Below are 27,020 nucleotides of genomic sequence, written 5' to 3' on the forward strand. Positions count from 1 at the left end.
ATGGCTATTGAAGTCGATTCAGATTAACACCAGCCTCTGGTTTCTTTGCCTGAGTAATGGCAAAAGGAGGGTCTGAGGAAATTCAAATACGGCCCCATCTTCCCTAGGAACACCTTTACGCTGTTGCCCTCACTCAGGCACCTTCAACCTTCGTAGCGTTTCTTTCACATTCTACACTGTTGTGCATATTACACGACCTTTCCTATTTCCCTGAGCTATGTCCATTCTGAGACCCGGCTCGAAGCAACTAATCCCCGAGATAACCATCTGTTGACCCTTGGTGACCGTTCTCGGCCTCTGCAGTTGTTTTACGAATCACCATCTTCAACACGCAAACACGTCCTGTCGTAAATTAATTTAACCAAGGAATGGCTATGCCGCTGACCTATAGGGTCGGGTAGAGAACACGACCTTAGGGAAGAAATTTCTATTACCCATTATCCTGTATCTTGTACAAAGAATGTTTTCTTGTGGATGATTTGTATTTTTATTGCACATTGAAGGGGTTGTTGCTTTAGGGGATTCAAGCGCTACAAAAGACTGTGAGCCACGGATTGAAGTGGCAGTCTCCTGAGAACCTACCACTGATGTACTTCTAGGACAACTGTACCTAGCTGCAGCTAATAAATTGAAGTTCCTATGCCAGACAGAGTGTTCCGTGTCTCTGTAATTTGGAAGGCGAACTCAGAAGATTTCAGGCGTATCCTGCGCCGCCAGGCTTAATGAGCTCGGTTCTTCAAAACCTCATCGGCAAACCCAGTGGGGCCGAGCGTGTCCTTTATTTTCCAAACCGCACACCAAATTTATATTTTATGATGCAGAGTTGCCGGTGCTCCGTGGAGGTCCGCAGCTTTCGTCTGGTTGAGGCGATGTGTTCCCAGCTGCAAAGGAGGAATGAGAGAGGGGGGACATGTCAGATGTGCCATGTTTATGCGAGACACACACACACGGACACGTGGAAGCTCTGGTGTGGGCACCTAGGGTACAGCTGCACACAACTGCCGTCGGTGGGAGACTGACGGCTTTTCTACCCACGGTGTGACACTTTATATCTCAGCCAGGTGCTTTAAGTGTGCTTTCGATGGCGACAATGGCACGTTTAATATAGTAGTGTTCTCATCCTAGCCCCCGACTCCGCTGTGCGACCCTCCAGCTGAGAATCTGTATCCCGGGGTCACATAACATGGTAATAACGGGCTGTCTACCCATCCGAAGCTTGATAAATAAAGTGCAAACAATTTGGTAATTGTTTCAGAGCACGAGGCGCTGTTAGAATTCAGGCCAGCCAGCGGTAGGGTAGTTATGAAGTGATCAAACTGGCATGCGAGGCTCATTTGAGATCTGCTCAGATCTACAAAAGTAACTTTTTGGAGGGTCCCAGTCATATATAGCTGTGCAGGCGTAGCAGCCTGTTAGTAACAGGCTATTGCTCTCTAACAAGCTTACACGTGTTGTATTCAGTTTTGTGATTGTTGTTGCTCTCTGTTAAATTATTATTCCTCATCGCCGTCTGCACACAGTGTAGCTCTCACATCGTGTTCGTCTGTTTGTTTTCGGCTGAACACGCTTCTCATGTTATCCACCCCAAAGATCGAGTTTCCCCTCCAGATCTGTGCAGTGTGCCAGCTTGGTCCCCACTCCCTCCTCTTTGCTGACGTAAAGCAAGGGAGGGGCCAGGCAACTAAAGTCCCCCCAACTTTTAACAATATCCCAAAATGACAGCCAGCAAAAACGCACCTGTCCACCCTTCTCCATCCGTGCATGTCTTCACCCATCCACCTAGCCAGGGTTCTCCCCATACCTGTCCCCCCCCTCCCGCCCCATTGATCTTTTCCCCTCCCATTCTCCCTTTGGCCCCCCTCGCCTCATAGCTCCAGTGCGGCCCTATATGCAGTTTTCACCCACATGAAATGGAGGGGTGGGCCGAAGCCTCCTCAAAGATCGGCTCGTTTTTGGCTCGAGTTTCCAAGTAGACGCCAAGCCAGGGCCCAGATATCTGACTGGAGCCTTCATATGGTCGCCGACGTTAGCAGCACCCCAAAATGCTTTATTGTAGAAATGGAGGCAGCTGGCGCACGTTATCCGTGGCCCGTGGGGCCTTCACTATTCGAGTAATGTGGTTCAGAGCGCTGGGCCCTTCTCACTAAGTGTTTAAGCTCCAATGCGGATGTGTAATTACCCCTTATGAGGCAATCATAGCTGCAACTCGCCCCCCCCCCCAATAGACAGGGCACATCACAAGCACTCATTTAGGGCCCTCAGTCATTTAGAGGGGCCCCATTCATCTTCAAGTTCAAATGTCTGTGCAGTGTGGGAGACTCATTCTGCTGGGACTCCAATCATTTCATGTTACCCTGCTGGTAGCTCGCCTCTGCTTACCAGTTTTGGCATGCAAGACATGCACTCATTCCTTGAGGTGCCATTCCAGGTTTGTAGGCACCTCCCTCCCCCAAAATCACACTGACACCCCCCAATCAAGCATTTGCAATGCAATAGGCATTTGCGAGAGTTTGAGCTATTGGAATTGTAAATGACAATGCTTTTTATGTATGTTCTGAAAACCTGCAATAGGTGCGTAAATACGCACTTTGTACTTATAGACCTTGATTACGAGAAACAAGGCTGTCAGTAAAACAGGCGCAGTTACTGTCAGCCTTGCTTCTTGTAAGCAAGGACTATAGGTACAAAGTGCTTGTTAACGCACCGCTTGCAGGTTTTCAAAACACATAAATAAAAAGCATTGTCATTTACAATGCCAATAGCTCAAACTCTTGCACATGCGAGACCTATTGCATTGCAAATGCTTGTTTTTAGCTAGGATTGGTTTTGGCGCTGCGATACCGTTACTTATTCTCGAATTGTGCCAGTATAAGGCACATGAAAGCCTAGCGCGATCGCTAAATTCTGTGAAACTGCCCTTTATCTTGGTAATGCTAGTTCTGAGGGTGTCAGAAGAGATTATATAATCGATCGTGGAAGAGCGTTTTGTGCTTTGAAAGGCAGAAAAAAGTTGCCCCGTATCTGGGTCTATTTCGTTACAGAGCTCGAGTTGCCATGTCATCATTATACTGTTTGGAGCATTCCCTTGGGGATCATGGTAAAAGTGGGTTATAGGGACTTCCCTGTGATCTACGATACCACATAACTTCGCATCTCTTCTTGGCCATGCTTTTGAGTTAAAATCTCCCACCCAGATAAAATTGTACAGGGTTAGGGTATTGTATAGATACACAACTACCACCTCAGGATTTGAGAAGTTGTTGTTATACCAATTTACTAGCATTAAATCCCAGACACTGTAGCCTTTAATTACCAGGATGTGGAAATAGGGTGAGTTATTTATAAAGTGTAGGCTATTAAGTGCAACCGTATTAGATATCAGTGTGAGTAGGCCCCCCTAGCTCTGCCCCCTTTAGATGGTAATGCCGTTGTTTGGAAAGATCAGTATCCATTGACAAAAATTCATGTAATCTCTCAGGTTTCTTGGGCCCAGATGATATGAAATTCGACCATGCCATTAAGCCACTCCTCATTATTCAATTTACTATTATACCCTGCTATGTTGATTTGATTTGAAAATTTGTACAGCGCACAAATGCCCAAGGGCGTCTTGGCGCTAAGTCGATGTGAAAAGACTGCCGATGAAAACCAGGAAAGAAGAGTATAGGTTAGGCTATTTACACCGGCGGTAAGCTCCCTGACATCATTATACAGTCATTCTGAGAAATGGCACCTCTTACACCTATCCTGCTCTGACTCCCCGTGGGTCGCACTTAGCACACAATTTTCCTCGCTACCATTACCCTCGATTTGGAGTAGCGTCAGTGATCTCTGAGTGTTATTCTCAAGTCAGTCACAAGAATCCAGGCCTGATACTAGAGCAAACCTGTTAGATGTACGGAAACACATAGATTTGTTTGTCAGTGATCTACTATCACCTATGGGGGTGGTTCCAAACCGATGTTTAATACCTTTTCGCATGGGTGACTCTTTGGTTTATAGAAGAAACCCAGGGGTACGAGGAAAATCTGAGTCGCTGCCATATAAACGAATGGGGGTTGGATCCGTGGGCTATCGAAATTTAATATGATACAGACGCCCTGTTAAGCCTTTGGAGTTGGTCCTACCCATGGAGTTCTCCTGGCCATGATGAGGTGTTTCTCGACTAAGTGCCCTGATCTAGTGTGGTTGGAGAGCCAATGACAAGATTTGTCCATGAGCTGGGTGATGGATTCTCTTTGTGTTAATCTAAGAGCTGGAGCGTTTACCAGGATTAAAACGAAAGGACAGGCTGCGGGTGGAAGGTTGAGGCTTAGGTGATATAGGGGCATATGTATCAAACTCCAGTTTAGCGAATCCTAATTTGCGATATTTTGCGATTCGCAAATTGAGATTCGCTAAACGGGATGTAAAAAATTAATCGCAAATGGATTGCGATTTCTTAAAATTCGCAAAATATTCTCAGACACCCGTTTTGCAATTTCTTAATAGCAAAATTCGCTAATTAAGAAATCGCAAAAACGGGAATCTGCTAGCCAGGTGCAGCCTGATGACATCACAAACAGGAAACTGGAGTGATTTCCTGCACCTGCTCACCTGAGCCACACCCAGAGGCTGCTTGGGGAGTGTGAGGAGGCATCCCAGGAGAGTGCAACCAGCAATGGATTCCACCAAACAACAGCAGGGCAAGGATGCAGAGAAAAGGAAGAGAAAACATAAGTTCTCTGAAAAGGAGCAGGAGGTCCTCATTGAGGAGATGGTCTGCAGCCATGAGCTCCTCTTCGGCAAGAAGGCACTGCGTGTCCCAGAGGCGAGGAGGAGGAAAATCTGGCTGGAAATACAGAATAAGGTGAATACAGTGGGAGTCACCACACGTACCATCGAAGAGCTGCGCAAGCGGTGGTACGACATGCGCCAGAGGTCCAAGGAGAGGGTGGCAGCCAGACTGAAGGACGCAAATCAGACTGGAGGAGGACCATCCACTGCAGTGCAGCCAACCCCCCATGAGGAGCTTGTGGAGTCTACTCTCCTGCCTGAGAGCGTTGGTGGTGTGGCTGACATAGACAGCTCCGACCCTGCATCCAGCAGTCAAGGTAAGATGCATGCAAAATCAATCTGCACTCCTCCCCATCCCATGCACACTTCCCCAAATGCGCATAGTAAACTTCCAAAATGTCAATCCAGGCCAGGTCTTACAGCACACCCAGCAATGCATCATGGGACTCGTAGTACTGTGTATGACTGTGTGTCCATGAGACTAAGGAAATTAAATGCAACATGTGGGTTGGGGATAAGTGAATGATACAGTGTCAGAGGTTAGCCAAAAAAAACTGTAGGAACTTTATTGATTGCCACATGCAGACAATAACACAAACTCATGTAGTCCCGTTTACATCCACAGCACATGGCATGGCACAGGAAGACAGCGCAGAGGGAGAGGAGCCTGCACACCCTGCGGACTCCAGCGATGACACTGAGCAGCAGCCAATCCAGCGCAGGAACCGCGCACATGTGCCCCCACTGCCTCCATTTGAGGACAAGGTGCCTTCCACAGGGGATGACACCGACAGGAGAGAGGGGAGTCAGGGTGTGTCACACATGCCCATTCGTGACACACAAACGCCAAGGAGTAGACCACAGGAGACATCCAGATCAAGGCCCAGGAGCAGCACTGCGACTGAAGCAGAAGGGTCCATGTTCTCAGGCCTGGAACAGAGCATGCTGCAGGAACAGCGCCTGCAAAGCAAAGCACTGCGGTCAATTAATCGGCAGCTATGCCGCATACACAAGGACCAGAAGAACATGGGGGAGGGCTTTGTGGCCGTGGCAGGGGCGATCCATGAGCTATGTGACACTTTGAGGCACACCCAAGCCACAATGACAGGGCTGGCCGACGTGCCAATGCACTACTACACAATTACACAAAGGCCGTGAACCGCCTCTGCACCACCACCAGCACCCTCACACGCAGAAGGGTAACAATGCAGGTCGAGATGGCACACTGCTGCCAGGATATTGCCCGAGGACTTGCGCAGGTGACCACTGCTGTGGAGCAGCTGCAGACAGCCAATGCTGGTGGCAGCGCACTCATGGCCTCTGCCGAGAGTGAGGACACCTCAAGTCGGAGCAGCCTCACTCCCACCTTGCCAGGGGAAAGACGCCGCAGTGCCAGACAGGGTGCAGGCCAAGGGAACACCATGGGGGGCACTCAGCCTGGACGTCACCGAAGGAGGTGAACATGTGCGGGGACACTCACTGCAACACGGGTGCATGAACCCGAAAATGCTGTTTGCACAATTACTTGTGCCTTACCTGCACTGTGTGCACAACATGTGCTGGGGACAGCTAGAATTTCTTCAATGTGAAGTGTGAATAAACACTTAACACATTATCAAGCTTTTTGGTCTCTTTTCATCATTACTCACCTAGAAGTCGTTTTGTGTGATGTCAGTCCGTCTCTGGCGTCCAGCAGCTGCCCCAACTCCTGCTGCAGGTCTGGCAGGGGGAGCAGGGCGCTCATCATCCGATGTGTCTGTATCGGTCACATCAATTGTGGTGCCTTTCCTCATTGTTATGTTAAGTAGCATTGCACAGCTTGCCACGATTTTACAGCAGGTCTCAGGGCAGTATTGCAGTGCGCCTCCGCTTTTATGCAGGCACCTGAAGTGGCTCTTCAGGATTCCAAAGGTACGCTCAATGACGCAGCGTGTAGATCTGTGTGCCCTGTTGTAGCTCCTCTCACTCGCATTTGCAGGATCCAGATATGGGGTCAGGATGAAGTCGCGCACTGCATAGGCACTGTCACCTGCATGGACAAACACAATAGGTAAGTCAATGTCCCCCCCCTCAAGTGATGTAGTGTATGTATTGATGTGTGCCATGTATTTACCTAGCAGGTACCCCTCCCCAAACTCTCCAGCACTCAGACGTCTGTGTATTCTGATGTGTCTAAAGATGAAGGAGTCATGTGTACTGCCGGGGTATCTGGGTACGATGTCAGTGATGATATATTTTGCGTTGCACACAATCTGTATGTTGAGGGAATGGTAGCATTTCCGATTTCTGTAGACCTATTCAGTTGCTGATGGGGGTGTGATGGCCACATGGGTCCCATCGATGCAGCCAATGACGTGGGGGAAACGTGCAATTTGGTAGAAGTCCAGTTTTGTTTGCTGTAATGCCTGTTGGGTGGTGGGGAACTAAATGTGATGCAAGAGCCTCTGTAGCATTGCATCTAGAAAGGCATGTAAGAAGCGCGAAAGTGCACTCTGTGACACCCCACCAACCTCCGCTATTACCCGTTGAAAACTCCCTGACGCAAGGAGGTGCAGGGAGCACAGGACCTGCACATGTGTGGGAATTGTTTGTGTCCTGCGTGTAGGGTGTTCCAAGTAGGGTTTCAGCTCCTCAATCAGGTCCATTATGGTATGTGGGTGCAGTCTGTACTTGTCATAGATGTCCTCTTCAGTGTGCTGGAACAGAGTGATGCGCAGCATGAATATACACTCCTGTCTCATTCTCCTCTGTGCAAGAGCCCGAATACGCAGACTCCTGGCTATCACGAACATTCCTGCCATTGTGGGTGGGTCTGTTGCATTGTGGGGTGGTTTAAGTACCTTCCACCAGTTTACCACCTGCATGCAATTGGTGTTAATAGTGATTTCTTAATTTGCGAATTTCGTGAATTCGCAATTTGCAATTTTTTCTTACATGTGTCAGCGATTTCTTATTTTGCGATATCCTTCTTGCGAATTTCGCAATGTTAGGAAATCGCAATTTAAGAAATCGCAAGGATAATCGCAGATTTTTTGTTTCGCAGACTAAGAAATCGCTAATTTAGCGATTTCTTAATTTTCTCTTAGGATGTGTGTCATACATGTGGTTTAGCGAAAAATCAGTCGCAAACGCTGCTTTTTGCGATTCACAGCATTTGCGAATAATTTTTGCTTTCATACATATGGCCCATGTTTCCCTCTGATGCTGAGTACTTTCACTCTGTGTTAAATTGGTGAAAGTTTTGTTAGGTTTAACAGTTCTTGCCAGCAGTCTGCTGGAAGTGGGCCTGTCCTCTCGCGCGGTCAGGGGTAATACATTTTTTTTTTTAAACTGAAGATGTTTCTACAATAAGCCTTACAGGTAGATTAAAATCTCGCCCGCAGTATTGGGCCTGGAAGGTGCAGGATGCCTTTTCCAGAGCGTGCCCTGTTTTACCGGCTTTTCTGCCTCCGCCAGCCTGGGAGTGTGGAATTAGAGCGATGGGAGGGATATTTTGAGGGTGTGTAGGTTGGACGTTAGGGATGGTATTTTGTGTTAAGACTGGGCTAGTTTTTAGTAACTCTTGGAGTTTGAGTTTGATGGAGTCCAATCATAACAGAATGGGGAGTAACATGGAAGATAACTTATCACAAAAGTACTCAGTGGGGATAAGAGTCTGGGGTAAATCAGAGATGTCTTTTCCAAGATCTGTGGTGATCTGTAACGGTGTGGAATTCCTTGGTTTCTTTGGATTTCCTTAAAGGGGTCCTTTTCATCTTGCCACTTGTGACGTGATAGGATGAGTCTTCGCTGCATTTAGCAATTGGGAATTAAGAGAAATGTCTGGGGAAGTTGCCTGTAAAACTGGTGGCAAACTAATAATCTCTGACAGCTCCTAAGTCAGAAGATTGACATTTGCCCTGTTGGCAGGCAACGTCCCTCCGTTACAAACAAGAGCGCCATTCCCCAGAGAAAGTCTTCTCTCTGCCAGGGTGATCTCTTTGAAATGGTGTTGGTAGCTTTGGTTAGGAAAGAACCAAGAGTGGGTATATCTTCTTTTTTCCCATCACGATCCTGGTTTCAGTTAAGACTTAGCGTCAGTGGTCACCTGCCAGCCGTTGGGGGTGGGTGGGGGGAAGAAGCCCAGCCTTCTCCAGGCTCTGACGGGCGTGAATGGGCGCGCCCTTGGCTCGGCCGCATCCTGCACCGTGGGACTGAGTCGAGCTTTTAAGCACAGATGAGGCAAGAGAAGCAAAGAGGATCCTGGGACTGGTAGTGCCCAGCGGTGACCAGCACGGCTCCCTCTTCCCAGCGATGGATGGCAAACAAATGCGGTGGCGGCAACTTCTCCTGAGAAAAGATTGCAATGCTGGCAGAGTTTGATGTAAAGAAACGCTGCAATTTCCAAGATAACTTATCTCAGCAGACTGAGCATATAATGCACGATTAGGTAAATGCACCCACATAAAGGGGGAACAACCTTTACAACGCAACTTTTACAACGCACTACCATTACAACGAAACTGTTACAACGCGAGTGCATTGACAACGCAGGACATTACAACGCAAGTCTTTACATCGACTTGCACTAGATGGCGTGCTAACATTAAAAATAGTGTAGTTTACTATCCCAACACCTTCCCTACTGTTACGTGGACTGGAGTTGGAATAGTAAATTACACTTTTTTAATGTTAGCACGCCATCTAGTGCAAGTCGATGTAAAGACTTGCGTTGTAATGTCCTGCGTTGTCAATGCACTCGCGTTGTAAAACTTTCGTTGTAACAGCATGCGTTGTAACAGCATGCGTTGTAACGTCATACATCCCCATAAAGTGATTATCCTGTGAATATTTTTCATTTGAAATGTGTCATAGAATAGTAAGAGGCAGAAAGACGTCTGTCTGGCACATGTTAACTTTTGGCTTTTTAAGACTGACAGAAGTTACATTGGAAAAAAAAACAAATAAATGACTGGATGATTTTGGTATTTAATATTATTGAGGATCACAAACTGGAAGAGACAAGGGACTAAGCCTTCTCTGACTCCCTTCCCATAGTATAAGTCTCACTCAACAGAGAAGTGCTACAAAAGGTAAAGTACTTTACCCGTACAGAAAAAAAGGGAGGTGCTTCAATTACTACAACCCCCACAATGTGAGACAACAAAAAAGAAAGGGGAAAGACAATAAATGCTTAATACTGCCCTCACACACTTTGCAGTGTCGTGGTGGTGCTTTTGAGTAAGTGTGACTACAAGACAACGTTCCCACAAAGGTCCCGGGTTCAGAGAACTACTTGTGAACTCTTAAACAGGATCCCTCTCGGAAATCCCCAGAGAGCATGATAATTGGATGCTGTCCACCGTGCTAAAAAACAAGGTAAACACATGAATAGGGGTGAAGACCAATAAACTAGGGACCAACACCCTGACGATTGCCAGAGTGACCCGGTTGGGCACGATAAAATTGGCAGAAACATGTTGGTATCTGCAGCGGGGATATAGGGGCTTCTACCTCCCCTGAATATCCCATATTCTATGTTTTAATCCTACCAGGGGGTAACAGGAATAAAAGACGAGTGTTGCCCTTTAGGTTGTTTTAACTATATGTGTTTGCACTATTTGGTCCCTTCTTGAGGGAACATTCTTTCCTTTAAGTTTTGTGTCTCTTTATGTAGTTATTGTTCCTCTTTATCCACTCTACCCTCACCACTAACCTTCATACAAACAAATGTGTGCGCTCCATCCAGTGTGTTGGTTGGTCTGCACCTAGATGTATGATGTTGCCCTATGATGAAGCATGACACTGCAAAGTGTGTGAGGGCAGTATTAAGACATTTATTGTCTTTCCCCTTTCTTTTTTGTTGTCTCTGTTGACTTTTGGTACACTACCCACATTGTGGGGGTAGTGGTAATTGAAGCACTTCCCTTTTTTTCTGTACGGGTAAAGTAGTTTACCTTTTGTAGCGCTTCTCTGTTGAGTGAGACTAATTTAATATTATTGGTCAGGCTTGTAAAGACCGACAGAAGTTGCATTGGAACAAAAACAAATAAATGATTGGACGATTTGGGTATTTAATATTATTGGCCAGTAGTCCACTCAATGCCACAAAATAATTGTGGGTGGTACTTCCCCTTCAAAGCAGCAGTGATCTAAAAAACACATATTAATAGTCTGGTGTGAAACAGCACACCCTCGAAGAGACTGTTGCCATTTCTAACGCCTGCTTCAAGCCCATGTTCCAAACTTAGGCTCATCTTCAAAGCCAACCTGTTTTCTTAAGACTACATAGATCATTAACCTGGAAGAGATAACACCTACCGTGCCCCTTGGACACTTTTCTGGAATTATTAACCTGCATTTTGATTGAGAAATAATATGTCTTGAAAGTGCACGAAGGCCTTTGGTGCCACTTAAACAATTCTACAGCAACACACACATACAGGTTCCACGATGAAAAGAACGGCAGCAGCAGAACCTGCATGTTCACCACCAGACACCTGCCATGAAACGAAGAAGATAAGGCTGAAGCGCGAGGTGGGCCTGGTCAGCGCAGTCTCGCTAATTGCCGGAACGATGATCGGCTCCGGGATCTTCATGTCCCCCGAGTATGTCCTGCGCCTCATGGGAAGCCCCGGCGCCAGCCTCCTGATCTGGGCCGCTTGTGGCCTGCTGGCGATGCTGGGGGCCCTCTCCTACGCAGAACTGGGAACCGTTATCCAAGAATCGGGCGGAGAATATATCTATATTTTACGGAATTTTGGCTCGCTGCCTGCGTTCGTGTTTGCCTTCACTTCGGTGATCGTGGTGAGGCCCGCGGGCATCGCTGCCGTTTCCCTCAGCTTCGCAGAGTACGTGGTCGCCCCTTTCTACCCCGGATGCCCGTCACCGGAAGTGGTGGTGAAGTGCACCGCCGCGGCCTGCGTGCTCATTTTAGTCCTGATTAACTGCCTCGACGTGAGGCTGGCCACCTCCATCATGAACATTTTCACCGCTGCTAAGCTGCTTGTTTTGCTCGTGATAGTGGTGGGAGGTTTAGTGCTGCTGGCCACTGGAGAAACTCGCAGCTTTCAGAATGCCTTTGATAACACGGCGGCAGGCTTTGGGCCTGTTGGGGTGGCCTTTTATCAGGGACTTTGGTCCTATGATGGGTGGAACAATCTGAACTATGTGACTGAGGAACTCAAGAATCCAGAGGTCGGTGAACGATTCTTTATTTGCATGTCTTGCATTAATCAGGTGGTTTAAACAAGTGTTTCATGTAGTTGCCATGAGTCAGTAGAACTTCCTATTGAATATGTGTGTTTATTTCTATTTAAGCAATGTTTATGCGCATATATGACATAAGTAGGGAACAACTAAAAATGGTCAAGCGTTAAATGTATACAGGACAGTACTTAATTGTTCTGTCAGGCTTAACCTTTTTTTAATAGCTGTTCACGAATACATTGTAAACGTTCATCTAAGTAAGAATGCAGTTGACTAGGGTTATTCCTTTACTAACGCAAGCTATTGGTGCAATCGATCCCCACCTTCTACAAACTACAGGGAAATGCTGACAAGAACGGTAGGCAGTTATCCAGCAGAGTTTCATCCCTCACCTCCTCTGACATGTGAAAGCGTACCCCACTCAGGGCCTGGGGTTGCCTTTGTGACCTGTTTCACTTCAGCGAGGTTAGTTTCTCTTGGGTATTTTTTGGCTTTGCCCCATGGCATTTTACATCTCCCTCGGACCTTCAGTAGGGTGAATACCTGCATGAAGGCAAATTATGGGCAGGACTGTAAAAAAAAAAATCAGGACAAAGTGTCAATACTCAGGGCAAAAATGGAGGACAAAAACGTATGATAAAAGGTTAATTTTACAGACATATCCAAGGAGAGGCCATACCCCATACTATATCAGTACATTTATTTACCATATTCTTCATAGCTCAATTTATTAACTATGGTATTTATGTGAGTGCTACATTCAGGTGGCACATTATGTACTTGTTCAATCTTAATTTAATGCCCTTGAGCTTGATGTCTACGACATTACCCCTATCCAGATTTCCCCAAACTTTATTGGAGAGAAAGCAACAGAACATTTTTGATTATTTTTCTAAACATTTTAAAACCTATGGCAAACAGTTAGGGTAACATTAAGGTAAGTGACCATATGCTAGCTTAGACAAGTTGAACTAAAACATCTGGCGCACCTCAACCTTCAGTCAGTGGTAGAAGTGGACGGGATCAGAAGGGCACGGCGTGCCCCTACTTTTAAAAGTTATGTCAGTCCGTTCCCCTACTTATTTGTTTAAAAAAAGCGTCCCAGGACGGCAGGAATAGTCCTACTTAAAAATGATAACTTAATCATTCAGCCTGTGTGGTGCACATCGAGGAAGGCCTCTGCAGTGCCCACGGCCTCCTCCCCCTTGCCTCTGTATCTAGGGGCCTGCAAATCAAAACTGAAAGGGCCATCAGTCTTAGGTTAGCGTGAAAACAGCTACCTCTGATGGCCCTGCTGCTGCAGTGATTCACGCCTCATTTAGTCGGGACGCTACCTGCCTGCCTCCACTGTGACTAATACAATGGTCACATCAGGATGCTTTGGTGGCTCTGCCCTTGACCTCCTCAGCCCTTATTTTCTGGCTCACATAGACTGTTGGGCGCCACCTAGAAAAGAAGAAGAGTGCTTCAGTTTGAATTCGTGGCTTGCTGTAAATCTGCTCTCCACCTAGCCAAAACTGGAAAATAGAGGAACGGCGGCTGCTGTAGAAAAGGCCCTCAGCTGACCCACTCCCACCAGCCTCTCCTGAAAATTGTTCTGCGTCCCTGCCCAGAGGTCCCCAGCCCCTATTTCACAGCTCTGCTCTTTTCTCTGCACTGGGACCTGCAAGAGTGTAGTAATTGAGTACCACAACGTCGATAGTGCTGAATGAAGTTTATTCAGGTTACAGCTACACAGAAGACAGGAGCACGGTGAAGGGCTGGCTTCTCCACCAACAGCTCCACAAACTGTCTTACTCAACACTGACAATGAGTTGCCTAGCAACACTTAAGATTCTATGACAGAGTCTACTCTGTCAAACCAAGCTAAAGAGGTGAGATATAACATATCCTCTCTCCTCCCAACAAAAAACAAAAAAAAAACGATCAAAACTCCAAAAACAAAAAAACAAAAAAAAACAGATAGATAATGACATTTCAATCCCAAAGACTATAAAAACAAATGTCAACATTATCAAATACGATAACTGCAAAAAACACATATGTCAATATCATCAATTACGATATCTGTAAGGTACACTCCTTGTTCTGTTGCTTCTTCTCGGAATTCCCTCTACATTATTATGTTGAGAAACATGTGAGGTTGAAGGTGATTGAGAAACATGTGAGGTTGAAGGTGACAAAGGTAAACCCATAACCTCCTTAACCTTAACAATTCTGTTAGCGTTCCACCACTTCCCTCCAACAACCTGTACTGCATTCCTACCCACCTTAATAATCTGTACAGGACAACCAAACTTAGACTCACCCTTGTTTACATGCAAAGGAGATCTAATACGAACAAAATCGCCTACAACAACATGTACAGATTTAACCCCATGTTTGTTATCAAACCAGACTTTTTGTTTACATTGGGAATCAGCAACATTTTCACGCACCAATGACATAAGGCTGTCAACATCAGGAATAGAAGAAAGTAAACTATTCATCCATGCAGGTTTGAAGCTTGTATTGGCTCTTCTACCTCTCAAAAGTTGAAAGGGAGAAACTTTGGTAGTTGAGTGTGGAGTAGTTCTATAGAACCACAACATATTGTCCATGGAACTAATAACATCAGCATTCCGAGACCTAGCCCATCTAATGCAATCACCCACCACCCTGTTCATGCGCTCAACAAGACCATTTGATTGAGGGTGATAAAGCGAGCTTTTTACATGCTTGATATGACAAGAGCGCAAAAAACATTCAAATTCTGAACTAATAAACTGTGTTCCATTGTCTGTAACAACTGTACCAGGAAACCCTTCCCTCAAGAAAACCTCCTTTAAAAAAGAGATCACAGAACGTGAGGAAGAATCCTTCACAACCTTAATTTCAGGCCATTTTGACGAATAGTCAATCAAGACAAAAATGAATCGACACCCCCCAGGCAATATCTCCATAGGTCCCATTATATCCAGACCAACCTTAGACCAAGGTTCTGAAGGACATTCTATGGGAAGAAGAGGAGGAGTTGTCACCTTCAAACCCTTATCAGCTGAACGACAAATCACACAGTCATCAATAAGTTGATTGATATCACCATCCATAGCAGGCCACCAAAAAGACTGGCGAACCCTTCGCTTAGTAAGCGTAGCACCCAGATGACCCTCATGTGCTTTAGACATAATACTCTTTCTAAGACTATGAGGAGCAACAAGCTTGTCCCCACGCAACAGTACACCATCCTCCACAGAGATTTCAGACGCTACTTTCCAAAACGGTTGTAAAGACTGAGGGAGCACACGCTCTTTTGGCCACCCAGATTTAACTAAATCACACACACGCTGCAAAACTTGATCCTCACTTTGTGCCTTTACCCATTCATCAACCGAGTCAAAACCATGCTCATGAAGATCCACAGAAGCTACAAAACAATCTTCAGAGTCATCATCCCCAACCTCACAATCACCCAACTGCGAAGTGTCAAAAGGAAAACGCGATAAATAATCCGCTCTAAGGTTTCTACCACCAGAAATATGCTGCACATCAAACTGATACTGCATAAGTCGAGAAACCATACGAAGTATCCGTGGGGAGCATGATTTTCCAGAACACGAACTCAAAATACTAACAAGGGGTTTATGATCAGTTTTCAGAGTGAAACGTTTTCCCCAAATGTATCGTCGGAACTTTTCAACAGCCCACAAGCATGAAAGAAGTTCCTTCTCGATCACAGAATAATGTGACTCTGCATCTCTCAACACTCTGGATGCAAACTCAACAGTATTTTCCCCACAGGAAGAGTCTTGAGTTAAAACAGCTCCCAAACCAACCTGGCTTGCATCAACTATGATACAAGTGGCAAGAGTAGGATCATAAGGTTTAAGGGCCCCACCCTTAACAAGTGACGATTTCACAAATTGTAGGGCAAATTCACACTCATCAGACCAAGCAAAGGTCGTCCCCTTGCATAAAAGAGAACTGATCGGACGAACAATAGTAGCATAATTCGGGACAAACTTGGAATAGTATTCCAGCAATCCAAGCAGAGATTTTACTCTAGCCTTGTCCGAAGGTGATGGTGCATTAGTGATAGCATCGAGTAAACCTTGCCTAGGCCTAATACCATCACTTGAAATCAAATGTCCAAGATATTCAATTTCATCACAGAGAAATTTGCATTTCTCCGATTTAACAACCACCCCTTGATTCTTTAGCACATCAAAAACTTTCTTGAGCAGTTCATCGTGTGAGGGGATATCTTTTGAGTGGATTAAAATATCGTCCTGAAAAACAAGAACCCCACTAATCCCACCTAAAACGTTTTGCATGACCCTCTGAAACACTGATGCTGCAGAGGCAAGACCAAATGGCATTCTTTTATACTGAAAAGTGCCAAGAGGTGAAATAAATGCAGTAAGATGACGAGAGGAAGGATCTAATTCAACCTGATGATAGGCACTTGCAAGATCTAGTTTTGAAAAATACCTCGACCCCTTCACACTTGATAAAAGATCAGAGATCTTCGGTAACGGGTGGGAGTCGACCCAGATCTCCTTATTAAGAGACCTCAAGTCCACACAGACCCGAAGTTTGCCACACCTTTTCCGGGCTACTACCAAGGGAGAAAGCCAAAGTGAGGACTCCGTTGGCTCAATAATTCCCTGTTTACATAACATTTTAAGTTCCTTGTCCAAATCATCCCTCACACTAAAGGGAACACCTCTCAATTTGTGTTTTACTGGAAGAGCACCTTTCTTTACTATAATTTTATGTTGAAAACCCTTAATTGTGCCCAAACTTTCCCCAAAAACAGAAGGATAACGTTCTTTCCAACTACCCAATAGTTGATCCTCAGTAATCACTAAAACCTGTTCACTTGTACCTGGTCTGAGTACCATTCTGAATAATCCTTGATGGTACCAACCAAGAATGTTAAGACCCTTTACAGCAACGTAAATTTTTCCAGTAATTTTCCTGTCTTTAAAAACAAGTTCGTCTTCAAAAAAACCCAAGAGGTCAATTTTCCGTCCCTCATACGAGACTGGGGAGCGATCAGGGGGTTGAAGATGTCTATCACCCCATGTATCATTAAACAACTTTTGAGTAATCATAGTAATTCTAGCCCCTGAGTCAATCAAAAGCTGTAGGGATTTGCCGCCTACTATAATCTCTTCAACAGGATCTACACATTCAGCAGAATCATTAACATTAGCCACCATATCATGAACATCAGTGACCACAGAGATTATTTCAGGATCAGAATCTTGATCCGATTCAACAATACAAGCAACAGATTTGAGTGGTTTTTTCCTCTTCATACAGACTTTAGCGAAATGTCTTTTTTTTTGCAATAATTGCACATGACATTTGCTCCTGGGCACTTTGATCCTTTTTGGTGTGGTGGATTTCCACATCGGTAACACATGTTCTTTGAAAATTGTGCTTGATAAACACTGTTTCCTCCGCCAATGTCTTTTCGTGAACTGTTCTTTGTCGATGATGATTTTGACGAATTTAGTTTATCTTTACTTTGAGACGTAATAACATTAACAGATTCTGTAACATTCTCCTCCAGTTCTTTCAAAGAAGTTACTGAAGTCTCAATACTTTTAGCTATTTTTATAGTTTCGTCAAGAGTGGGATTGGCTAGAGACAGAAGTTTCTGACGAATCTGTTTATCTTTGCAGTGGCAAACAAACTGATCACGGATCAATTGGTCAGTAAAATTTTCAAACTGACATAGAGAAGCAAAATTGCGTAGAACTGAAATATACGAATCCACATCTTCAGTATCACTCTGTTTGCGTTTGAAGAATTTGTGTCGTAACACCATCAGACTGGGTTTCTTGTCAAATCTTAACTTGAGTTTTGCAACAGTATCTTGGAACGCATCAACAACTTCATCAGGAGCATAACTGATTTCAGGAAGATGCTTGAAAATAGAACGTCCTTCGAAACCAAGAGCATGTAGAAGAAGAAATTTTCTTCTTTCACTAGAAAACCTTGATGCTCCAATGGCACCCAGGTAGGTCTGAAATGCATCAAACCACACCTCCCACCTAACCGGAGGTTCACCTGGCGCTTCTAAAAATGATGGAGGCGGAGCTACAGATTGCATGCTGTTTACCCAAAAAAAAAAAAATATGTCTAATTAAAAAACATTTTACCATTCACAGTCTTAGAATGCATATATACTCTAGCATTAATAACAGTTGACAATAAAAACAGAACTGCAGCAAAACCATTAAAAAAAAAAATTAGATAATAAAATGTTTCACTACAGTCCTAATTTTGCCAAATGTTTCACAATATAGACAAAGAAAATGTGAACCTAACATAAATACATATTTTTTTTTTTAAAAATAAACATGCTCTTTAATGCCCTAAATCTCTTTTTTTTAACAAAAAAAAAAAAAATACGTGTCAATTTTCTTGTTTAACACAGCTGATGCCTTTCAAACGCAAAACTGCAGTAACTTTGCAAAACGAGCTGAACGACGTAGAAAAAACAGTACTAGAAATGCCTTTAAATATAAAAACAACTGAGACGGAGTTTAGACGTGCCAATCGTCGTGATTGGCTGAACTGAAACTGACGAGGCTCTAGAAATGCCGTTGCGCGTCGTACACGTTGATGACGCGATGTCCCAACAAACTCTGACTGAAATGCTGCGGAGTTTAGACGTGCCAATCGTCGTGATTGGCTGAACTGAAACTGACGAGGCTCTAAAAATGCCGTTGCACGTCGTCCACGTTGATGACGCGATGTCCCAACAAACTCTGACTGAAATGCTGCGGAGTTTAGACGTGCCAATCGTCGTGATTGGCTGAACTGAAACTGACGAGGCTCTAAAAATGCCGTTGCACGTCGTCCACGTTGATGACGCTATGTCCCAACAAACTCTGACTGAAATGCTGCGGCCTAGGTCAGGCAGATCAGGCGAGACGAAGCCAAAAACCGTTGTTGCGCAGGTGCAAGGATCGGCCAGCAGCTTTAGGTTTACTGCGCAATACAGGACAACAAAACGTTTCTCCACATACACGGGAAAGAGCGTCGTGCAAGGTAGGAAAATAGTCTCTACTGGAGTGGCCTCTTGTAATTTAAATATGTCAACAGTCATCCGCTCTGCGCATCTCGGACAGAAGACTTTGCGGTAGCAATGAAAGGAAATAATCCTTTTTTAAAACAAATAAATAGTCTTACCGCAATTCGTCTTCAAATAAATAGAGCTTGTAAGTCAGCTTTGCGCGCGTAGTCCGGGACGTTTCTGTGTAGCACTGGAACGTCGCCACAATAATTGTAGTAATTGAGTACCACAACGTCGATAGTGCTGAATGAAGTTTATTCAGGTTACAGCTACACAGAAGACAGGAGCACGGTGAAGGGCTGGCTTCTCCACCAACAGCTCCACAAACTGTCTTACTCAACACTGACAATGAGTTGCCTAGCAACACTTAAGATTCTATGACAGAGTCTACTCTGTCAAACCAAGCTAAAGAGGTGAGATATAACAAAGAGGAGCCTGGACTGCCTCTGAACTCCTAACATAAGTTGGGAAAGGTGCATTCTTTTAAATAACTGGAAAATGTTGAATGTCTTATCAGCTGTTATTCTTATGTTATTTTTTTAAATGTGTACCACTGCTTTGTCTGTGTTCAGGGATGTGGGCTTTTAAAACAAGCATTTACAATGCAATAGGACTTGCATTACTGAAAGTTTGACCTATTGGCGTTGCAAATAATAATGCAGCCCCAAAAGCTCAAACTTTCAGTGTTGGACCTGGCCTCGTGGCGTGGTCCCGAACCCTCCTACCCGACCCAACGGGGGCAGCCTTCGGGGTCCCCCTGGATTGTACCCCGCAAACCCGCGCCAGCCTTCGCGACGCGGCCTGCCCCGGCCTCCGTCCCAGCGAAGCCCCGACATCGGGGCGCCAAGACCCGACCAAGGGGGGTCGAGTGGCCACTCCACAGATCCCGGAGGAGGAGAGTTTCAGTGGGGCCTCCAGCCGTCCCCCGACGCCTGGCTCCGATCGCCCTCTGGCCTCCCTAGGCGCTGGCTCCACCCCCCGCTGGGTGTCTGGACTCTCTCATCCCGGCCCCTCAGACTCCCCCAGGCGCGAGGGTCCGGACATCAAAGGGCTCCAGCCCTATATCTGGGGCAGCCCAAAACCAGGACGGCAGTTGTATCCTGGAGTCAAGAGCCCTGCTGATCGGATCGCGGCTGACCCTACGGAGAGAGACTCATTGCCTGGAACTTGGAACTCGAGCCCTGCTGACTGCGTCGCGGCTCCCCCCTTTGCTGAGAAGAAGACCCTCACGGAACATCGGAGCCCTGCTGACCTCGTCGCGGCTCGACCTCGCAGAAGTAACCACCGGAGCCCTGCTGACCTCGTCGCGGCTCGACCTCGCTGAGCTAACCATCAGAGCCCTGCTGACCTCGTCACGGCTCGACCTCGCAGAAGTAACCATCGGAGCCCTGCTGACCTCGTCGCGGCTCGACCTCATCGAGGCAATCCTCCGAGCCCTGCGGACGATGTCCCACCTCCCGGAAACCCCCCAGCTCGAGGATTGAGAGCTGGGTGCAGGGTGTTCCCATCCCAGGCTGGTACTGAGACTGTCCCGCTACCCCATCCCCACAAGACTTTGAGACTCTTCTTTGGATCACTTGATCCACCTGTAAATATTGCCACAGAAATCTGCCTTGATTACCGATAAAGACTTGTGAGAACTGATACCCTGGTTGTGTCCCTTTGTGGTGGTGGGGTTGCTTGGCTGGTACGATCATAGGAGAAGGACCTCGCCCAGGAGGCTTCTCAGCGGCACTCGGCTACTTTCTTATGGAACGGTGGCTCTCGGGGTGGTCAGTCCGACACCATCTGACTCCCCGGAGGGCGCCCTTCTAACATTCAGTAATGTGAGGCCTATTGCACTGCAAATACTTGCCTTTTTAGGCACGAAGACACTAAGTGATTTGCCCAGAATCAAAGGATGCTTGAGCCTCCTGCCAGACCCAAATCTGGTCCCCCGGCTTCATTCTTGTAGGGCACCAAAATATGATGATTGTGGCCACTTCTAGAGTTGCCCCTCAGTAGCAGCCTCATTCACTCTGAAGCAAGGTAGAGGTCAGACAGACAAAGGGCTGACAAAAGACTGTAAATACGAAAAATAATCCGTTTCCAAGCACATGAGCTGTTCTATTGCAAAGCCAGGGTTCCAGCACCAGCCTGTGGTTCTGGTAAATAGCAACATCAGTTCAACTTGACTCGTGTTCACGTCAATATTAGTTGCAAAGCACTTTATACCACTTCCGCGGTTTCTAAGCATAATGTATCCAATCTAGCAATACTGAAATTAACCGACCTGGGAAGGATTAATTGGTTTTGCCAGCGTGATCCATTCACATGAGATGTCAATGACGAGTATTAATTCACTGAGGGATGTTGGCACCTTAGAAATACTGTCCATAGTGCCTCCTAGCTGTTTTAGTGCACTTTGTGTTGGTTACAAGGTGGAAGCCATGCGTGGCACACCCTACCACAAGGGTTGCATAGATACGGGAGAGCGCATTTACTCAGGTTGAGAGGGGTACAAAGGTGGAGCTTTATTGAGAACCAGGTCAAGTGCCAAATCATCTGTAATTAACCTGCTGGACAATTGTGTACAGGTTTTGATAACATTTTACACTGATAGTTGCACTGACGATCAGTTACAAATCCAAATTTGCACTGATAAATCAGCTAAACATAAAAAAAAAAATTCTACCAGTCGGATGGTCCAAATATTGGTACAAAAATTCCCAGCTTCCCGGCAAAACTACATGCCACTTGTGCAGATCACGAGGCCTGGTCTATAGTGTTTCGCACCTGAGCCTCTGCCCTCAAGACAGCCAGTAAAGTGACTGCACTGCCCCTGCTCAGTTCATGATGAAGCCTGCAGCCAGTGTTTAATTTGAGCCGGTGGTTGCAGGTGTGGATATTCAGCTGGGTGGTTCCATGAGTTACACCCTCACCGCTGAGATCTGCGGGCCAGTAGTTTGAACCACAGAAAGGCTAACTGAGACCTCGATCCTTCCGAGGATGGTAAATTAAATATAATTTCATAGGGTAACAGTAACATATATTGTTTACAATGCTTGGAAGCGCGGGTTGAAGCTCGGCATGAAATGGGTTATTACCCTTAAAATATGGACAATTATAGGACGGGATATGAGGCAGGCAGGCGAGAGACGAAGCCACCTGCCTAATGTTAACTTTATTTTAAGAGCACATTGATGGGGTCCATTGAGACCCACCCCCGAAAGGAACAGTCTTGCCCGTTCTATTGACCACCTCCCCCATCCCCTGTTACCCACTCAATTCTCAGCGGCCTGGATGCCCTCACAGTCTCAATTAAGAGTCCTGCCTACGTGTGAATGGAGCCCTGAATAGTGAAGGGTGGCATGTATAGAAGCAGTGTTCCCTTCTGCTTCCCCGTCACCCCTCTTCGCTTATGTTCTCTCTCTGACATACGTACACTTAATTCTCCTCCTCTCCATCAGTGCTTCGAAGTGGTGTAATCAGCCATAAAGCTCATTCCTGCCACCAACTCCATACAGCCCTCTCCCATCCCCTTGCAGTGCTCTGAAATGGCCAGCAGATGATTTGTACTTCTATGAGCTAGTACATACAATGGCTCTTGAACGCCGTGATGCCGCGCCTGGCCACGCCAAAGGTCCATTTATTGTTTTAGAAAACACAAATTCCGCACAAGCAGGTCTCAGAGTGCTGTACACAAGACGGTATTCAAACACAAGACAACTGTGAATTAACTCGTGACACAACAGAGCAGAGCAGATTGTTGACAATGCAATATCCTACCCTGAAGAGCAGGGTGATCCTCTGCCTTGAGAAAGCACTGGCTGGGTCACACAGCTTCCAATCCACTTATGGCAAGAGTGTCTCTGAACCAGCGAGGAGAGAGCTCAGCTTCTGGCACAACACAGGAACCTCTGCCTCAGCAAGGGATCGACTGGGAGTTACCCCGGACTGGACCCAAACCCATCTCTACACAATACAGCCTCTCTTCAACTTAAAGTCACAGGACTGCAGATCAATGAGTGCATTCTGCCTTTACTTCTATTCTGTACAGCATGGTCCTAACATTTTTTCAAAATTGTTTGGAAGTCAAAAAACATTATTATATTGCTTGTTAGAAAGTTGATGTTAAAGGTGCAAACTTTAAAACATCTGCCAAAAAGATTACGCACAGGCAGGAATTGTACAGGAAGGTCAAAAAGGTAAGTGGTCCTGTGTGAGGGTCCTTAGGATTAACATTAATGTGCTTACCTCAGAGGTCGCCCCAGAGGCCTTCTTTTGTGTACCAAACTGCTCATGTGTATCATTCAGGCAGAAACACAATTCAAAGGATATTCAGGAAGAATCCGTGTCTTACACTAACAGTGATCCGTGACGTTTATATCAAATAAGCATACATATCTGCAGGATTGTATTGAAAAAGGCTTTACAATAACTAGCCCGGACTGGCCGTTCCAGGCATCAGCCGTTTCAAGGGCGGCTGGAAGGGTAGGGGGCCGGTTTAGTTTGTGGGGGCCGGTTTTGTAGCAGTGCAGGAGTTTTAAAAACACTGCAAAGTTCTTTGTATATTCAGCAGGTTTCGGGCAACAATAACTGTGCCAAAATAACTCTGGTGATCAATGTACCTGCTGGAGAGAGATGGGAGGGGAGTTTTGTCTAATGGCTGTTTTGACTCATCTAAGTTAGATCAGAGGGTTAATACGCCCGCTGCAAAGAACGTGTACCATGCATATCAAAGAGCAATATTTTTTGTGCTTAGCTCAGTGGGTTACTGCTTTTTGTTCACTTCCTGAATGAAAATATAATTTTGCCTTTTACTGTCAAGATCTCTCTAGTTTATTGTGAGTAGAAGAGTTGGCCAAGGAGGACAATTCAAAAGGTATCCTTTGCAGGACACTTGAATACATATGTACTATACTATGTTTGAGCAGCTAGCTGGCTGACATGAATATGAAGGAGCCCTTGTGGGTTTCTGTGAGTCAGATCAGAATCTCCTGTAGGGTCCCTTTCTCTTCTGAGCCCTGCTTAACTCATGTGTACAGGGGGAGCCCTGTATTCATGTCCTCAATGTTTGAGACAAAAAATACTCATTGATTTCTGAACAATGAGAGTAAAAACATTAAGGTAGCATGTAATTTCTGCTTATATTTCGCACGCTTTACATAATCCTGCATTCCCTAGGAGTGTTTGCTTTTTCCAGAATGTTGTTACTTTTTTTCAGGCAGTGCATAATTTGAATTGAGTAACATCCATATTTGGGACATTCTGTGATTAGAAGCATGTCCCACATTGTAAATGTATTTTAATGTAGACAACTTATATATTAAACCTCAAATAAACATGTTTATCCATTGTTTGAATTAAATAATGTTATAAGCTGTTACTGGTCAGTGAATTGCCAGACGTACTAAAAATTGGTATGTTTTGCTATTTCCAGCCACACCTCTGACTCCAATCCTCAGGTTATTCCCGCCCCAGATTCTCCGCCCACAGTTCCCCTACTTTTATTTTCCCACTTCAAGCACTGCCTTCAGTCAACATTAAACCTATAAACAAGCATTGGCATAGCCAATAGGTCTCGCCTTTGAGACCTTATACGTGTTTAGTTATCCAGCACAATATCCTTGGTGCAACAACATCAAGTGTTGCATGGCTAAACACTTCTAAGGTCCCAAAGGCGAGACCTATTGGCTATGCCAACGCTTGTTTTAAATTGTCCGGGCTGAAACCATGCACTCACTCATTCATCCATCAAGTGCCTCATGCACATTTACGAACTCAGACATCCACAAAAGCACACACCCCTAAAACAACGAAAATGCACTCTTACTTATAAATTAATGTGGCTTTTTGGATTTGTGCTTGTTCTGTTATTTAGTATTTCCTTTAAGACACCCAATGATGATTGTGAAATGCGCATCTTTGATACAAGCAGCGTCTAAACATGATGGCAGATGGCCTGCACCCGGGATAGAAGTTTTGCCCAGGTAATTGTGTCGACAGCAAGGCTAGGGATTAAAGTACTGGGTGGTCCCAGACCCACAGGAGTACTGAGTAGGGAAGCAAATCCCGCCCTACTCTTTCTGGCGTCAAGCCATCTGCACAGTTTGTCAGTGAGGCCAGCTCCGAGGATATTCACATTGTTCCCAGTAGAGAATCTCGATTTCCAGGACTGTGCTAAAACATTTCGGTTCCCATGCACTTTGCGGCTGTTTTGTAGGAGCATTCGTCTATTCCCGGCAGGTGCTTGAATCCATATTCATTCTGTGGATAGATCGGTATGCGGACTGTATTTGACGCCGACTGCGTTACATGAAAAGAAAATGTATCCATATATAAGACAACATACTTACACTGTTTTCCAGAAGTGTGTTCAGCAGTTTAGATAAGTAAATAGTGCAGTCACGTTTTTACTGCTTCTTGGAAATTTTCTGTTTGACAATTACTTTTTCATTTCCATCCACAAAGTTCAGGTCTACAACAGTCCGCAGAAAATAAGAAATAGATAATATGTTCCTGAAGTGGTGATGAACCATCTGGACTTATATTTCAGCTTCCCATGGGCATTCGACTAGAATGCCGAAGCAGCCGAGTCACCCTATACTAAACATACACAAAGACATCACTTTTATAAATATAAACCTCTTTTTACCCTTTACATAAAAAAGAACTTACTATTGAGGTGCAGGGGTGTGGAATTTAATAAAATATCTACTTGTCCATGGGGCAGGGCTCATACAATAGTAGTATTTGAATACTTGCAATCCCCTTATGTTACCACATTTCCGCAGATCTACATACTGGGGCTGAAGGTAGTGGTAAGCAATAGTTCCAGGGTAGAATGCCCTTTTGAGTTTGTGCAAACCTACTAACTTGCATATTTTAAGGGTTTTCAACAACTCTTCTCTAATCTGTTCCCATACTGAGAAATGTTGGCAATTTACTCCTGACAATGGCAGACGTAAACCTTCTTCCAGAGTTGTGAAAAAAGTGGTTGGACGGAAAGTGAACTTGCAAACACTCAGATTTTCGCATGAGCAAATCTACACGTGCAGATTTGCTCATGCTAAAATGCAGTTCACAAATATTTTCTAGGAGTATTATTTCTTGACCTTGATTTCTTGGAAATTCACGAAAGTCGTATAGCTGCACTTAAGGCAAGGAAATAGACCATGGGTGCACGTTTGAGACTGTCTTTAATAATGGGGCCCCTAATTTGCTCTAGCGTTGACCGTGACCTTTTGAGTTTATTAAAATTCTGTGTCTCTCTGTATCGTTTGGCTTCACTGCAAGTGACAGCATTCTGCTCTTTCACAAGGAGCATATCTGCACACAAAGTAGTTTTGTTCAGTGTCAGTAACTGGCAGTGTGTGCTTTTTGAGACCAAAAACAACTTTTGCCTTTGCCAATGTTTGTTATAATGGTGAGGGAGTGGTAGCTCCCAAACCAATAGGGTTTTACAAAAACCATGCCAAAACAAGCCACACACTGACAACACTAAAAAGCCAATTTCAGACCTACTGGCTTTGCCAATGCTTGTTTATTTTTGTTGCCCATAATCTTATTGAAACTGGTTACACTGATTTTCCGTTATGAATATTTTTGAGAAATACTAGCATGCCTCAACACGTTACTAAATGATGCTGCAAAGAAATGGTACCTAAACTTTCACAGTTGTTAAGCAAAATGTTTTTTTTCCTGCTTTAATTTTTTTATGAACATTTGATTTTAAAAGCAAAGACTCATCAATTTTGCTTTCAAGCTTCTACAGATATTTGCATCAAATCAGAGAGCATTCTAAGAGCATTTTAAATAGCCTCATATTGCTAAACTTTAAAAACGTGTGTACACATTTTTATACTGGAACCACCGTCAATAGTGCAGTCAGAGCTTACAACATTTACTTAGAGCGCTCACCCTATTAATAAAGGCTTTCAATTAATGAACCATAAATAAAAGTTTGAACAGGATTAATATATGGGCAAAAATATTACCTCAA

General features: G+C 45.1%; 1 protein-coding gene across 1 annotated transcript in view; it reads left to right on the forward strand.

Moving 5' to 3' along the window:
* The first annotated feature begins 11,159 nt into the window (after window positions 1-11,159).
* LOC146816741 (b(0,+)-type amino acid transporter 1-like) overlaps window positions 11,160-27,020 on the forward strand; it is a 245,755-nt gene continuing 229,894 nt past the window's right edge. Inside the window, exon 1 of the mRNA XM_085609164.1 lies at window positions 11,160-11,952. Within this exon, the coding sequence (XP_085465290.1) occupies window positions 11,209-11,952 (744 nt within the window). The 5' untranslated portion in view covers window positions 11,160-11,208. The remainder of the gene's footprint in view (window positions 11,953-27,020) is intronic.

Source organism: Triturus cristatus, chromosome 6, assembly GCF_964204655.1.
Source record: "Triturus cristatus chromosome 6, aTriCri1.1, whole genome shotgun sequence".
NCBI classification, from domain to species: domain Eukaryota; kingdom Metazoa; phylum Chordata; class Amphibia; order Caudata; family Salamandridae; genus Triturus; species Triturus cristatus.